Source organism: Gracilinanus agilis, chromosome 4, assembly GCF_016433145.1.
Source record: "Gracilinanus agilis isolate LMUSP501 chromosome 4, AgileGrace, whole genome shotgun sequence".
Lineage (NCBI taxonomy): Eukaryota > Metazoa > Chordata > Mammalia > Didelphimorphia > Didelphidae > Gracilinanus > Gracilinanus agilis.
Window position 1 is genome coordinate 188,030,789 of NC_058133.1, and position 16,487 is coordinate 188,047,275.

General features: G+C 40.7%; 1 protein-coding gene across 1 annotated transcript; it reads right to left on the reverse strand.

The window, feature by feature from the left end:
* Positions 1-5,827: 5,827 nt before the first annotated feature.
* CFAP97D1 (CFAP97 domain containing 1) lies at positions 5,828-13,323 on the reverse strand. Its single transcript, XM_044677041.1, has 6 exons — positions 13,200-13,323; positions 11,440-11,510; positions 10,960-11,078; positions 8,622-8,745; positions 7,707-7,763; positions 5,828-6,107 (listed from the first exon to the last, which is right to left on the reverse strand). Exons 1-5 carry the CDS (start codon positions 13,321-13,323, stop codon positions 7,707-7,709), a joined length of 495 nt encoding a protein of 164 aa, XP_044532976.1. The 3' UTR covers positions 5,828-6,107.
* Between the last annotated feature and the right edge of the window lie 3,164 nt (positions 13,324-16,487).

The window sequence follows — 16,487 nt, forward strand, 5'->3', positions numbered from 1 at the left end:
TTCAATCTTGGGCCTACATCCGCCATCATCAACGCTTTGTACAGAAGAAATGTATAGGTCGGAAATAAAATAATTGTTTGTTTTTAAATTCAAACCTGGCCCCCTTTGGATCAGGGAAATCATTGGGGATGAAGGTGTTCTAAGAACAACATGTTTTCATCGTGAAAATATAAAAGACATAAGTTGACACTGATGCCTTGTACCAAAGTTTAGAAGCTGTCTGTGTTCGAGTTTCAGAGACCTAATTAAGTTGGAAACCTTAATTAAACTAATTAAGTTTGCCATGAGATCTTTAAGCCCTGAAAATAAGGTCACACTTCGTTTATTCAACACAATCAGGAAGAGGTGTTTCCAGGAGTCAATTTTCTATGTAATTAAAGAGGCATCCCTCTTGCCCTTTCAACAAGAAAACTTTATTATGATTGGATGTCTTAATAAAAAGTTTTACATATTTCCCTGTCTTACTAAGCCACCTAGAGAAGCAGCATGGCATAATGTAGAGTGAGCCAGCCTCGAAGGGAGAAAGACCTGGATCTCTGTCCCATTTCTGACCCATGGGCAAGTCTCTAGACCTCTCAGTCCCTGAAGCAAGGATTCTTAAAGACTTGAAGTTATAGAGACGCTACCGGGCTGCATTGATAGAGGGAGACCCTTCATCTGAGGGTTCCTTTACTAACAAAACGTCCAGGAATTGTCAGTTCAAGACTTTGGTCAATGCTCCTTGCAATTAGGGTGGTTTACCTCCACATCCCTCATCATGGGCTCTTCGTCCTACCCTAACTGGTCCTGGCCAGCCAAGATTTTTGAAATTATAGTTTCTGTGTCCTTCCTCCCTCCCTCCCCCAAATTGTAGGGTCATGTCTAATGTACAAAGAAGAGTCAGGATGAGAGAGAGCCCAAGGGGCTCTCTGACCCAAAGGGGTCATCGTGGTCCAGTGGAACATGGGCAGGATTTAAATGGGAGCCACCTGGATTTTAGATCTTGCCTCTGCCATTGTTGATTTGACCTTGGGCAAGTCACTCTGAGCCTCTAGGCTTGGGGTGGAGACCAGATGACCTCTAAAACACCTTCTGACTTCTAAATCTATGATTCTACCTAAAACACATGAGTTAATCTTGAGTGTATGAACTTTGTGACCTTTTTTGTTTTGACTTCTCATTAGTATTTCCCCTCTCACTTTTGAGTTCTTGACTATGTAACTGTGGCTGCCAAAATATAAATTATATATTGTTGGATCCTTCTCATCAATGCTAAGACTGAAAAAAAGGACCGGAAACCAACACAGGGGCAAACATTTTTGGCCCCTTTACCCATGAGAACCCCAAATGGACTTCAATTGACTGATAAAAGTAAAATGAACCAGAGGAAAAGGTAATTATCCTAACTTAGTCCCTTTAAGTGTCTCCTCCTAGCAAGGAGTCTTCTTTATTACTTAGGTTGTACTACTCTTCTCTCCACAAACTGCTGGATTAGGACCAAAACAACTCTCATTTCAGCCAGGCCCGTCCAGCCCCATCACTCATTGTGGACGGATATGACAGTGACCTGGTTTGGGCAGCATCAATCTGTTTGAGCTGTGTTTTCCAAGCTGCTATCCCATCTGCCCTAACGGGAGTACCTTATTTCAGATAATTTTCCAGGAAAGAAGAGATTTCCTGCAGTTTCTTTCTGTGTGAAGAGAAGAAAATGCTGCATTGGATTTCTAGTTCTTATATTCTATTGCTACTAGGGTGGTGAGACATCTATATATGGCTCAGATCCGAAACAGCTGTTCCTGGTTTGCATTTTAAAATCTTTAACCATAAGTCATTTTCTGATATATTCTCAATTCTAAAATGTTTTATTGATGTTTTTGTTAAGAGTGCCATATAGGCCTCAGATCCTAAAACATGTTACTGGTTTGTATTTTTTATTTTTAACCACAAGTTATTTTCTGCTAAATTCTCAGTTTTTAAAATGTCTTACTGATGTTTTTGTCCAAGTGCCACCCCTTCACTGACAGAACCCACACATTGGGCATCTCAGGCAGCGTATGCCTCCTTCTACACCTGTAGTCTAACATTTCCTCTCTGAAAGAGGGACAAGCAGGTGTCTTTCATCATTGGTCCTCTGAAGTCAGGACTGGTTGTATGACATTGATCTGAATCTTGATGTCTTGTAGTGTTTTGTGTTGTTTCTCTCTTTATGTTATTGTGGTCACTGTGTGTAACGTTTTCTTGGTTCTTCCTCCAACTCTATCCTCCTTACCTTTACACAATTATTAAATGAGCTAACCTTTGTTTTTTACAGATGTGCATTAATACACATGAACAGACAATGCATTAAATGTAGTGTCTTTGTTTTGTTGCCTCTAAAAATGTAAACTTTCCCCCCTCTAGCATTTTATAAAAAAAAATCCTAAAATAGCATAGTCTCTTTTTTGGAGCCTGGTTATTTTTTAAAAAATTATTTATTTAAACAGTTTATTATGCACTTGTAACTTTTAAAAAGGACAAAAGACAAATATAAATACATTTACAAATACATTTACAACTCTTTTCACTTAAAAATGAATTTATACATGTATAACCAAACCCACTTTTGTTCTCCCTCTGTATGCTCTGTACTATTTATTCATTCTTTCTCTGTATTTATAGAAATATTTTTCCTTTCTGATAATTAGATTATATACTGCTCTCCTTTGTTGCTATAACATTGGCTTTTTGTTACTTTGTATAAGTCTTTCCAAATTTCTTTATGTTCCTCATACTAGTCATTTTTCATGGCAGTATATTATTATTCAATATATACCACAGTGTGTCCCTCCCATTGTTCACCAACAGTTGGACATTTAGGTTGTTTCCAGCTCTTTACCATTACAAATAAAGTAGCTCAATTTCTTAAAAGTCTTCTCTGCAACAGTTTGGGTATTATTAGGTATGTGAATTAGAAAACACTGGATGGGACACTCTGGTATTTCTTTCAAAGGCAGAAATGTTATTGGGAAGATATAGCACCCACCCTACGATCTCATGCCTGACTTGTTGAAGATAGACTAGAGACCTGGGGCTAAAACCTATACCCTCTTTATAGCTAAGAAGTAGATTTAAATTCAGGGTTCCCAAGAGGACCTTGGCAGCAGACCCACACCCAAACTAACATATCCCAGACACATTCTCACACTCATTTCTTTTACCTCTTTGGAAGCTTATAATAAATGCTTTTTTTTTAACCCTCGCTTTCTGTCTTAGATATTAATTCTAAGACAGAAGAGTGGCAAGGGCTAGGCAACTGAGGTGAAGTGACTTTCCCAGTTGTCATACAGCTAGGAAGTGTCTGAAGTCACAGTTCTCTAGGATCTCATGACTCCAAGCCTAATGCTCTGTCCACTGTGCCTCCCTAGCTGCTGCTTTGTAATAGATACAAAGTATTTTAACTCAGCATTTGTTGAATTGAACAAATTGAATTTGTTGAATTGAATTGAAAACTTGGGGGGGGGGAGTTCTCAATTATGTGGGGCATGATGGGAGGCTGCCAAAAAAAACAAGATGTTACTTTCTTGTTTTTAAATGTTAGTTGTGACTTAAAAGACCCCAAAGAAATCAACTTTGCCAAATGCAAATGTTTATAAATTATTGTTTTTTCTTGTGAGAAGGCAAAGTGAACAGGAGAATGCTTGATTTAGAATTGGAGGATCCAGGGTCAAATCTGGGCTTTGCCAGTGTGTGTGATCTGGAGGACAAATAGTTAACTTCTCATGGGCCTCAGTTTCTTGATCTGCCCAACAAAAGGGGAACCAGGGACTGGGCTACAAGAATCTCTAAGGTCCCTCTCTAAATCTATGCCGCAGAGGTCACTTCCTGGCTGTGGAAACACACCAGGGAAATTGATCATCTCCCTTTTCTCAGCCTCAGCTTCCTCATCCCTAAAATGGGGGAAGAGTAGCCTTTTAACTTCATGTTGGGAGGATCAGATGAGGCAGAAAACATAGGTAAAGTGCTACATAAATGTCGCTTGTTTCAGGAGTCTGCTGGACCAGCTCTGGAAATTGGAAAATAGTACAGTGTTTGCTTAATTCACTGTTTTATTTTGAAATCATCTCGACTTAAGAAACAGACGAAGGAAATGTTAATGATACAGATTAAACTTAAAAGTGTGTCCCCTGTGGATGATAGAGCACCAGGCCTGGAGTTGGGAGGTCCTGGATTCAAATGTGACTTCAGACACTTCCTTGCTGTGCAACTCAGGGCAAGTTACTTAACCTCAATTGCTGGACCTTGCCCTTCTGTCTTTGAGTTGTTACTAAGATAGAAAGTGAGTTTTTTTTAAAAAAAAAAGTATGTTCTGGGCATAATTTTTTTTCTTCTCAAGAGCAGGTTGTTTTAAACATTTCCCAGTATGCCCTTGGCTGTTACTATCCTGGATGGAGGTGGAGAATATAGACTACTTAAAGAGTTGGCTGGGATCAAGGACAAGAGATTAATCATGATCCCAGGAGCAGCTAGGCAACCCAGTGGATAGAGCACCAACCCTGGAGGCAGGAAGACCCGAGTTCAAATCTAGCTTCCTAGCTGTGTGACCCTGAACAAGTCACTTAGCCTGTTGGCCTCAGTTTCCTCATCTGTAAAATGAGTTGGGAGAAGGAAATGGCAACCCACTCCAGTGTCTTTGCTAAGAAAACCCCAAATGGAGTCATGAAGAGTCGAATGTGGCTGAAATGACTAAACCACAAAAATGAGACCTGAACCCAGCTGAGTCCAGGGTTAGCTCTGTATCTACTCTGCCAGATGTGTCCCATAGGAGGCCAGCTGCCCACGTGGCTCAAAACACTGGGCCAAACCAGATTAAAATGGAACCAGTAAATATTTAACAAAATACATAAAAATACAACAGAGCCCAGATAATGGGACCCTTGGTTTTCTGAGTCACTGTGCCCAGGGATTCTTGGGGACTCTCTGGCCCGTTTCTGTTTCTATTTGAATTAACCATTTCTATACCATACCATGCCATCTTTTACATGGCAACTGATCTGTCTACTTGCCACCCACACAGGGAGACCACTAGGAGATCTTGGGGGAGGAAGGTTAACCTTGTGGTCCACAGGAGTCAAGTTAACATAAGAATGACCCCAATAGACCGTGCCATACTCTACCATGCTGGGGCCATGAATTACGCTTTGCCCCCCGCATGCCGGAGTGCAGGCATGTTACATTCAAGACATTCATTTGGAATACAGTTCTGCAACTTCCAGGTTAGATCAGGCACAGCCTGGAGGGCATGAGCGGGCGACCACATACCCAGAAATAGTATCTCATAGAAATATCTTTAATAACTATGGAATTATTTTTAGGAATAAGTACAGCTCCCATCCTCGAGAGATAGAGTTCTGAGCCAATGAACAAGGAAGAATATTTCTGCATCACAAAGTCAATAACATGCAAAAGACAGTCATTTGTATACCCTGTAAATAAATAAGGGGATGTCAAAACATCTCTTCTCTCTAAAAATCACTTGCGCCAACCTGTAGGATCAGCAAGAAAATCTATGCATTGTGGCCTCAATTTTACAATGATACATACAATGATTTCTCAATGATACATTTTCGCCAAAGTTAGTGGAGTATTTCACTGTTGCTGCGAGCAGATGCGAGCGGACCTCCTTGTTCTGTGTACTGGGATTTTAAACGAGAGGTTCTTTTCCCAATTTTGTAAATCGACAGAATAAAAAAATGACATCGGTTCCACGTGTTGTTGGTTTTTTTAACCTTGGTTTTGTCACATGATTATTTTGGGTGGAGAAATCAACTTGTAGCTTGATGATCACCTTTTTTTCTTTTTGTTTTTAGTCTATGTCTAAAAGGGTGATAAGGTCTGAGTGTGGAAATGTCCTTTGTTTAAAAAAAAAACAATAAAAAATGTGCTTGCATCTTTTTTTTTCTGGCGGCAGGCTCCGTTTCTGTCTCTAGATTCAGATGAGGAATATAATGTAACTTACTCATTTCGTGTGGCAAGTTTTATTGTAGCTTCCAAAGATCCAGTCATTTATCCATTTAGGAGTTCCATGATATTCCAAGTTGACTTGAGATCACCAAGCCTCCTTTGGGTTTTATTTCCCCATGCTGATTTTTCTTTTAATTATTAAGAGTATAAAAGGGGGAGGGATTAGGAAAGACAGAGAGAGAGAGAGAGAGAGAATCAATTATGTAGGACAAAAATTATTTGTGTCACGCTGGCCTTGAAGTAAAGACCATCTGGGTTCCTAGTCCACCTCTAACACTTATACATGACCATCAGAAAGCCAGTTGACTTCTCTGAACCTTGGTTTCCTTTTTTGGTAGAACTTGTACTCCTTAGGGTTGTTGTGAGGCTTGAATAAAACAATTCTCCAATCTATCAATCAATCTTTTTAAAAAAATATTCATTTGTTGGTTTCATTAAAATTCCCAGGTATCTCCCTGTCTCCTTTCCATTCCCCCATCAGAGAAGGCAACACTTGGCCAAAAAAAGGTATATATAAACTATACCTTCCATGTTTCTATTTATCAGTTCTTTCCTTGGAGGTAGGCATTCACAAGTTATTCTTTAAATATTAATTCTATAGCTGTATATAATGTTCTCTTGGTTCTAATTATTTTGCTTTTAATAATTTCATGTAGATCTTTACATGTTTTTTTAAACCTTTACCTTCTATGTTAGAATCAACATTATTGATTCTAAGGGAGAAGAACAGTAAGGACTAGGCAATGGGGGTTAAGTGACTTGCCCAGGGTCATATGGCTAGGAAGTATCTGAGGCCAGATTTAAACCCAGGACCTGCTTTGAGCCTGGTTCTCTTATCCATTGAGCCACCTAGCTGTCCCCTCCCATGTTTTTTTTTTAAATTAAACTACTCATCTTTTCTTATGACATAATAGTATTCCATCACAAATCTATAAATTCTATTTCTATTTCAAATATGAAATATAGATGTACATATATATTGCTTTGTAAACCTGAAAGCATTAGGAAAATGTCCATTATAATGAAATTCATTATTGATCTGTTTCTTGTCCCCTAATATTTAATTACTGCTAATAATGAAAGAACAGTGACTCTGGAGATGGAGGACCTGGGTTCAAATTCTACCTTACTAACTTACATAACCTGTGCCTCATTACTCTTAGGTCTCACTTTCCATAACTGTAACATGAGGGAGTTGGACCAGATGACTTCTAGTCCATATGTTGTTGAGTCATGTTTGACTCTGTCTCTCCACTTGAGGTTTTCTTGGTAAAGATACTGGAGTGGTTCACCATTTCCTCCTCATTTGACAGATAAGGAAACTGAGGCAAACAGGGTTAAATGATTTGCACAGCTAGGAAATAGGCTGGATTTGAACTCGGGTAATAGGCTGGATTTGAACTCGGGTCTTCCATGCCCAGTGTCTCTATCCACTGAGCCAACCTTGCTGCCCAGTCCATATGACCCAATGATAAATAATAATACACCAACTGCCAAGTTGATAACATCTAGAGCAGCCCCAGAGGCCTCCTCTTTATAACTTTGGCCTCACTGAAAGGACGGCGGGGAATCATACCACAGGAATTCAATCATGTCCCCTCTTTCCAGGTTCCTTCTCTGCTTGCCTTCTGCAGGCTCCATTATTGATGGAGCTGATGACTTACAAATGGATTTTTAAAGTCACAACGATGGGTTTTAAAGTGTAGAATGAAGGGCAGGGGACATACCTAATCCTTCTTGTACAGAAGATATCTTGTAGTATTTCTTATATATCGTCTGGAATTCTTGAAGGAAAAAGGCAAAAAATAAAATGATGTCAATGCACTGATTCGGTGCTAGTATGGAAATGGGTCCACTAGAGACCCAAGTGCTGGCAGGGGGCTTCTCTGCCTTCCTTCTAGTCCCTGCTGAAATCCCACCTGCTATGGGGCGGGGGAGGCCTTTCCCATCCACCTTCCTTCCAGTGCCTTCCCTATACTATTTATCCACCCTGTTTTCATGTTATTCTCTTCCCAATTAGACTGAGAGCTCTTCAAGAGGAAGAACTTTTACCTGCCTTTCCCCTGGGCTTAGCACAGTGCCTGGCACCCAGTAGGCACTTACTGTTTAGTGACTGATTGGCATCTACCAACCTGCTGAGAGATTCACAATTTGGCTCATTTAGATCTGATGCCATTGGCATTTCTCTTGTGGCATGGTGTCATGCCATTAATAATGATATGACATGGCAAAAATATGCACCACCTCCATTCAAGGGGTTGTGCTTTGGCACTTTATTGGGAGTAGAATTGATGATTGTGCTGTTAAGCAACAAGGGGAACACTAACCAATGAAGCTGGTGCTCCATCCATCCATCTCCTGTTTGCTCACATCTTCTCAAGCCCCATTTTCTATTCTATCTAATTGTCGAAGGGAGCTTCTATTATTGGAAGCCATCCCAGAATGTCCTTGAGGGTGATTGAGTTTCTTTCTCTTCCTCCCTCCTTTCCTTCCTTTCCCTCCTTTTTTTAGTGGCCTTCTTCATTTTATTGACTGTTAAACTCAGCTACATGGGAATCCTATCAAAGGTTCTCCCTACTTGGAACCCAGAAGAAACTTGTATGTCGAAGAAAATAAAATACATATGATCCTGCCCCACGTGCCTGCCAGTCTATTTCTGATGCCCTGCGGTCATAGTGAGGTTTACGGTCTCCAAGTCTTCGAAGAATTCCTTGATTCTCCACAGTAATTCTCACTAGTTCCCTGTTGCGAGTTTCTCTATTTAAGCTGAAGGGAAAAAAGAAAAGAACAAACTCACAAAACACCAAGGCTGGTGAACAACAACAATAATCACAAAACTCTAGCTGAGATGGGCTGAGGAATCAGGAGGGAGGAAGTTTGACATTTCTGGATGGGATGGCCTTCAAGGGATTCACCTGCCATTTCTGGTGACCTCTGCATGCTCGTTGGATTAGCAGGATTCTTGGGGAATGTGCCAAGATGCCCTGCATTTAGATGATAGGGAGATTCTCTTTTTGGAAAACCATCAGTCAGCAACGGGGTATTTTTGATTTACTGAATTAGGGAGGCAAAGGGGTACTGTGGAAGAAGCCCTGGCTCTGGAGTCAGACATTCTAGGTTCGAGTCCCTTGACTACAGCATTTGATAAAGAAGTTCATAGATTTAGAGGTAGAAGGGAAAGGTGCAAGCCCCTTCTTTTAGAGACAAGGAAACTGAGGCACAGGTTAAGTGATTTACCCAGGGCCACAAACCTAGTAAGAGAATCTTAATGAAAATCAGAGCTGCCCAATTATCTTCCAAGTCCAGTGGTACAGGAAAACCTGTATACTATTCGTGGCTTTAGATCACTGTATTTCTCTGTATGAGAACACTTTCAGATTTATATGGTGCCCATGTGACAAAATAAAAGGGTGCCTTTCCTTTGGCTGCTCTGGTCAGACCTGAGTTTACAAGTCTACCCTCTGGTACCACCACCTGTGTGACTTTAGGCAAGTCGCTTGGTCTCCCTGGGTCTCAATTTCCCCATCTGTAAAATGAGAAGGTTGCACTTAGATTGGCTTCAGCACCAGGTCTATGATTGTCCCGATTTAATCTCCTAACTAGATTCTGTGGAAGAAGCATTTATTAATGACCTACTCTGGTGTATGAGGCCCTTTGCTAGATGTTAGAGAAAAAGAAATGTCCCTGTTTCTTCTGTTCTTGGGGAGGCTACAATTTAAAAGGGGTAAGATGATGACAGAAATGAGAGTCAAAATAGCTGTCTTGTTAATGTGGCTTTGTATGTCCCATCCCCGCTTTCACCACTGCCTCTTAGAACTCCTTGTTTCCTTCGGAGCACCAGACACCACAGTTCTACAAAAATATTCCTGGTTCTGTCCCCATGTCTTCCTTATGTCTTGCTTATCCTGACTTTTTTGTGTGTGCTTACATTTTAAACAATTTTTTACATGTAGAAACGATGTTTTAAAATTATTTTCTGACATTTTGCAATTCAGATTCTCTTCCTCCCTCCCTCCCCAAGGTGGTAAATGGTCTGTTTATACCAGTGTTTTATTGCCATTTTGTATGTACTTTTATGTGTATATGTCATCTCCCCTCAATAGAATGTGAGCTCCTCAAAGGCAGGGGCTGTTTCATTTATATCTTCACTGAACATATAGTAGGTGCTTAATTAATGCCAGTTGACGGATTAGCATCTGACTGGATGTGATGAAAGAGCTCAGTGCTGTAGGGAAATCTGCCGAAGGGGAGATCATTTCTGCTGCAGGTGGGATGGGGATCAGGGAAGGTTTCTGTGGTGCCCTAGGTGGACCTTGAAGGAAAAAGCGGCAGCAGAGGCTGGAGGCAGATGGGGAGAAGCACAGTTTAGATGATATGGTCAAATGATGGGAGTTGGACAAGATGGTTTTCTACCTCCCCTTCTACCTCTAACTCTATGCTCCTATCATGCCTCAGATGCTGGCTCTGCTACTTCTAACCTGTGTGGCCTTGGGGCAAGTAGCTCTTGGGTCTCAGTTTCCTCATTTTTTAAATGAAGGGGGATCCTTTAGGGCAGCAGCTGGGGAACAGTGGACAGAGCCCCAAGCCACACAACACACTTTTAACATTACTGTGCACTCTAGACATTTTTATCTATCACTTTAAGTCTAGACAATCAACAAAGCAATCAATTATGCCCTGATTTGTAGCGTTTGGCTATTTCCAAGGTGTAGATGGGTTGCCTGGAAATTTTAATAATGGGCCCTGGAGTTGGCTCCAGTTGACTCCGGCTCACCCCTGCTAAAAGGACAAATTTAAATCAATAGGGAGCCGCTTTGGGGGGCAGCAGAGAGTCTTGGCTAGACCCTTCTTTAGCAAGCTTGTTTTGGCCATGATGTGTTAATGAAGAGAGACTGGAGACAGGGGTCCTGAGAGCTGAACCACTCTGAGATTCAGAGAAAAGGCTCACAGCAGTGTTGGGAGGAAAAGTAAGAATAATACCTCTTGGAAAAATATTCGTTCCAGCAATCCACCTTAGCGGGACCACGTTGAGCATCAGCAATTTTTTGACATAGTTGCTTGTTTTCATATTCAATTTTATTAAATCTCTTTTGTTCACCCTGGTAATAAAAATGTCACCATGATGGGTACATCATTTCTGTGCCCATAAGCAGAGCTATATATTCAGGAGAGACACATTGACTCCTGTATTGACAACAGGGGGAAGTGGAAAGAATGGCTCTTCTTATTTGACAGAGGAAGAAGCGCTGATGGAGAGGGAAATGAAAGCTGGGAAATACAAGCTTTTAAAAGGGGGGGGGGAAGAAATTTGGGTAGGGACCACTTACTAAAATGCTTTGGGGCTAGACAACAGCAGGTGATGGGCAGAGTTCTGGGTAATGGGGTCCCTTTAAGATTTTATTTCAACTGTTCTATTTCAGCTGACACAGAAGAGATTCTGGGAGTAATCAAATCACATACCTGTAATTTACTTAGTTTTAAAATATGGTGGGTATGTGCCGCTGGAGGTTTGTTATCAACTGTAGGCTTAGCTAGAGAACAAGGAAAAAAAACAACAAAAACAAATGAATGTTATATCTCAATTATAATTACAAAACTTGGATAGACACGCCAATCTTTAAGTTAGCCATTCTGCTTCTCTATCCTTTTCAGATTTAGGCAAAATTTAAGGGTGGAACCAGATCACTTATATTTGGAAAGCCAAAAAGATTGAGTTGGATTTAATTTTCCAACTTAAGGTTTTCTGTGCTATGACAAAAATGGTAGGATCTGTAAAAAGAAACTCTCCCACAGTAAAACTTCTTTTTGGTGTTTGTAAAACTGACCTTTTCACACTTCTACCCAACACAAATCTAGAAATAAGGGCACTGACATCTTGTTTTCTCTCCTGTCTACTTCCCTTCAGTGAGAGCCACAGTCCCCATCTTTATGAAAGGAACTCAAGTGGACACATTAGGCCTCTCCAGGCCTCCATAGTTCCTTCAAATCCAGGAGAGCGGGGCTAATAGCCCCCAGTGCCATTTTTTTTTAACTTTAACTTTTTTTCTTAGAAACACTAAGTATTGGTTCTGAGGCAGAAAAGTGGTAAGGGTTAGGCAATGGGAGTTAAGTGACTTGCTCAGGGATATTCAGCTAGGAAGTGTCTGAGGCCAGACTTGAACCCAGGACCTTCTGTCTCCAGACCTAGGCAAGTCACCTAACCTTCTTTCCTCATCATCCTCACCTGAAGAAGGAAATTCCATATCACTCCGGTACTTCTTTCAGGAAAACCCCAATGGGGTCATGAAGAGTCAGACAGAGCTGGAAGATGCCAACAAAATGGAACTGTTGGCAGGCACCAAAAGGAGGCCAAAATAAGCAACCATTAGGCTTTTGGAGCCTTGAGTTCCCCTCCAAAATGACTCACTGTGCCATTTTCTTAAAGCAGTTTTTAAAAACCTATTCCTTGGCCTTTGTCACTGCTGAACAGATGAGACACAGGATGATATGTTCATAGCACACCCAAGTATTATCTATCATGAATTGGGTGATGCAAGATGGCCCTTCTAATACAATGAATAGGGCACAGGTGGGTCCCTATTTTTTAAAAACCCTTACCTTTTGTCTTAGAATCAATACTATGTATTGGTTCCAAATCAGAATGGTAAAGGCTAGGCAGGGAGGAATAAGTGACTTATCCAGAAACTCAGCTAGGAAATGTTTGAGGTCAAATTTGAACCCAGGATTTCTCATTTCCAGGTCTGGCTCACTATCTACTGAGCCATCTACCTTGCCTCCCAGTGCAGTTTTTAAAATACATTTTCTTTTTTGTTATGAATTCAACAACCATCAATAAACATGAACATTTCAGCATACAAATTGGAAACAAAAAATTCTATATGAAATTATGTTTCTGCTAATTTTTAAAAGCATATATTAAATTTAAATAAAATTGCTCTTCTGAACTTCTTTTGCTTCCTTTCGTGTATTTTTAATCTTTATTGATATTTTTTTGTATCTCTATTATTACCCACTTACTGCTATGTGCTCTCCCTTCTCTTCCAAGTCCTTTCTTCTAGAAAGAAGCCCAGGCAAATAAATCAATTCATTAGCTGTGTCCGAGAAGCCCCGTTGCATTCTGAAGTCACGAACCGTTTTATTTATTTATTTTAGCATCGCCCCAACGAGGACAGCACCTGTCAGCATCCTCGAGATGCCAGCACCCTCTGACCCATACCTACCTACTTCCACTCTGTTCTTGTGAGACACATGGTGGCCGACATCCAGTTTCTTCTTAAAGGTTGTGCTTTGCCTGTGATTAGCAACAATTGCAGGATATGCTAAGTATTCTAGGGAGTTGTTCATTTTCTCTTTCTAATCTCAGTTCAGAAATGAGGCACCTATATTAACTCGGAGGTCTACTTAGCTTTACCCATTAATGACTGTCATAGTCAACCAGTTGTGACATCAGTGGAAAGCACAGGAAAGTCACTAAGAAAGAGGACTGCAAAACCCCCAGAGCATGTTTGTGTTGGCATGGGATCCCTATCAGTGTCCTATCTCTTAGCCCTCGGAACCATGGTTCCTTGGCCTGGGAAAGGGAGATGTAAGAATCATTCTCTTTTGAAGGCTGCTTCCCAGATGGGCTGGGAGTGAGTGAATGTTAAAGCTTTCTGTAAAGCCCCCTGCAAACCAGTGAGCACCAGACAATAATGGATGCTGAGCTCCTCTTATTTACTCATGATGATGTTATAAAACTGAGTTTTGTCATGCTCAGTGTAAGGTGAGAATAAGAGATCCCACGGGGTCTCAGGTTCATTGGTCCTATGTAGGCAAGGCAAGAGAATATATCTCCTCTATGGTGAAGAAGGATGAGGACTTAAAAAAAACACAACTTTTTTTAATCATTACAATCTTTGAAAAATCCTTAGTAATTTGGAACCCCATGGGTTAGAACTCTCCCTACTGTTTTCATCTTCTTTAGAATCAAGGGCCTTGGTCTAGCTGTGGGACCTTGGACAAGTCACTTAATCCCTTACTGCTCTTTTTGTCTTAGGGTTGATAATGTGATATTGATTCTAAGACAGAAGGTAAGAATTAAAAAAAAAAATCAAGGGCTTTAGCAAGAAAGTGCTATTTTTTCCAATAAAGGGAAAAAGCAGGATTGGAGTTAATGAATAATAGCTTAGCCTGCTAGCTATATAGGGGAGACTACAGTGAAATAAAGCTAGAAAGAGCCAAATGAGGGTCATGAAAAGAGGATGAGGAGGGGCAGAGAGGGTTAGTATTTATGTATCTATCTCAAAGCTGTATGACCTCGAGTGAGTAACTTAACCAATTTTGACTCATTTCCTCATCTATATCACAGGGATATTAATGGTACCTACCCTCCTAGGGTGGCTGTAAGAATCAAATGAGATATTTATAAACATGCTTAGCATAGTGCCCAGCACATAGTAGGTATAACAGAAATGCTAATTATCACCATTATTATGATTGGTCATTTTTATGGACAGCAGACTTGGGGGTATAGCCTAAGAGTTAACCTAAGAATTCTAGATTTATCTCTGCTACTTTTCAGCCACATGAATTTTGGGATAAGTCCCTGGGCCTCATTTTCCCTCTCTGTAAAATAAATGGCAGGAAGAGAAGGAAAGCATAAGTAGTCAATCTGTCCGCTAAGGTAACTCTACCAGCCAAGTTATGTTTGTTTGGGTCTACTAATGCCTTGAGCTAAATTGGAGAGCCTATATGGAAACAAATTTCTTATATTCTCTATTTCTGAAAGTGTGTTCTGACAGACTGGATTAAGGATTCTTGTGTGGGACAGGAAACAGATTTAAATGATTTTTATGGTCCCTTTCATGAGCTCTTAAGTTTCCTTCTAGCTCTGAATCCCACAATTCCATGATCTCTTAAAGTCCTTTTCAATCCTAGCTTCTATTTCTTTTCAGATACTCGATAATATTGAGTGACTGACTCCAATTATACATCAGAGGCTGATGATCTCTGTGGATTTAGCCACAAGGTACCTTCAAATGCACAGTGCCAGTCATTAAGGTCCATTGATTGTTCTATTAACCTTTAAAGGGTCCTCTATAAAGATGTGATATATTTTATTTTTTGTTTTTCTGTGACCTACCCTTGGATTGGCTTGGGAATCATAGTCACTCCCTTTTTCCCAGGAGTTTTAACAATTTTCTCTCTCTCTCTTCCTTCTTTTCTCTCTCTCTCTTTCTCTCTCTGTGTCTCTCTGTCTGTGTCTCTCTCTGTCTCTCTGTCTTTTTTGAAGAAGATCTGGGATTTCACAAGTATTGGGAACTCTATTATTGGCATGCCTGGTCACTGTCTTTCCTCCAAGAGTTAGCAATTTACCCTTCCTCTTCCTCACCTTTTTTGGATAGGACCACAGTTATCGAAAATTACCAATATTTAATTCTAGTGCCTTCTTCTGTTCATCATCTCCTGTTTGTCTCCTTCATTGGACTAGGAGCTCATCAAGGGCAGGGAGTGTCTTTTGCTTTTTGTATAGCCCCAGTTCTTAGCACAATGTCTGGCACAGAACAGATACTTAATAAATGTTATTGACATGCAAGATCACTGTCTTCCCTCGAGAAGTTAGCAATATCTTATTCCCCTCCCCCCCTTTTAGACAGAATCATAAGTATTAGGAAATCTATCACTGTCCTCTCTCAAGGAATGAGCAATTTACCTTTTTCTTTCTCTTTTTGCACAGGACCACAAGTATTAGGAACTTCATCAATGATAGGTGTGGTCCAATGCCCTCTCTAGAGTACTTAGCAATTCATCTTTTTTCTTAGAACCTCAGGTCAGGATTGGGGAAATCTGTTAAATATATATGTATGTATATATGTGTGTATATATATATATATATAGTCCACTGTCCTCTCTAGAGGAGTTTATCAATTTACCTTTTTTTCTTTTGAAAAAACCCTTACCTTCCAGTCTTAGAATCAATTCTGTATATTGGGCAGAAGAACAGTAAGGGCTAGGCAATGGGGGTTAAGTGACTTATCCAGGGTCATACAGCTAGGAAGTGTCTAAGGCCTCATTTGAACCCAAGACCTCTCATCTCTAGTCCTGGCTCTCTATCCACTGGGCCACTAGCTTATCGGCCTTCACTTTTTTCTTTTCTTTTTTTCCACAGGTTTTGGGAGATATGCCAAAGATATACATACAGCTAACTGTCCTTTCTGGAGGAAAGAGCAATTTAACATTTTTAGTGGTGGGGAGGGTGGTAATGGGAAATCTATTAAGTCCGATCTGCTTCTGCTCCGTAATTGACGGTCCTAGAGCTGCCCCTCCCCCACCTCAGCCCCTAACTGAGAGATTATGTAACTTGCTCAAGGTCAAAAGTCAGAGGGCAGAACTAGCACTCAGAGCACCCTGACTCGGAGGCAACCACTTCAGGAGGCCAGCCCAGAACCTCTCCCCACCCTAGAACCCATCCCCAAAGCCGAACCCCAAAAGCTCGAGATCCGGGTCCGGTGGCCAAAACAGGATCGTCG

What these genes read in the sequence shown, in the direction of transcription:
- CFAP97D1 (XM_044677041.1), bottom strand. Translation starts at nt 13,323, where the DNA reads ATGAACAACTCCCTAGAATACTTAGCATATCCTGCAATTGTTGCTAAT. An exon ending in CAAGAACAGAGTGGAAGTAG is followed by an intron (nt 11,511 to 13,199) that starts GTAGGTATGGGT and finishes CTTGTTCTCTAG; the next exon opens with CTAAGCCTACAGTTGATAAC. An exon ending in CATCAGAAATAGACTGGCAG is followed by an intron (nt 7,764 to 8,621) that starts GCACGTGGGGCA and finishes TTTTCCTTCAAG; the next exon opens with AATTCCAGACGATATATAAG.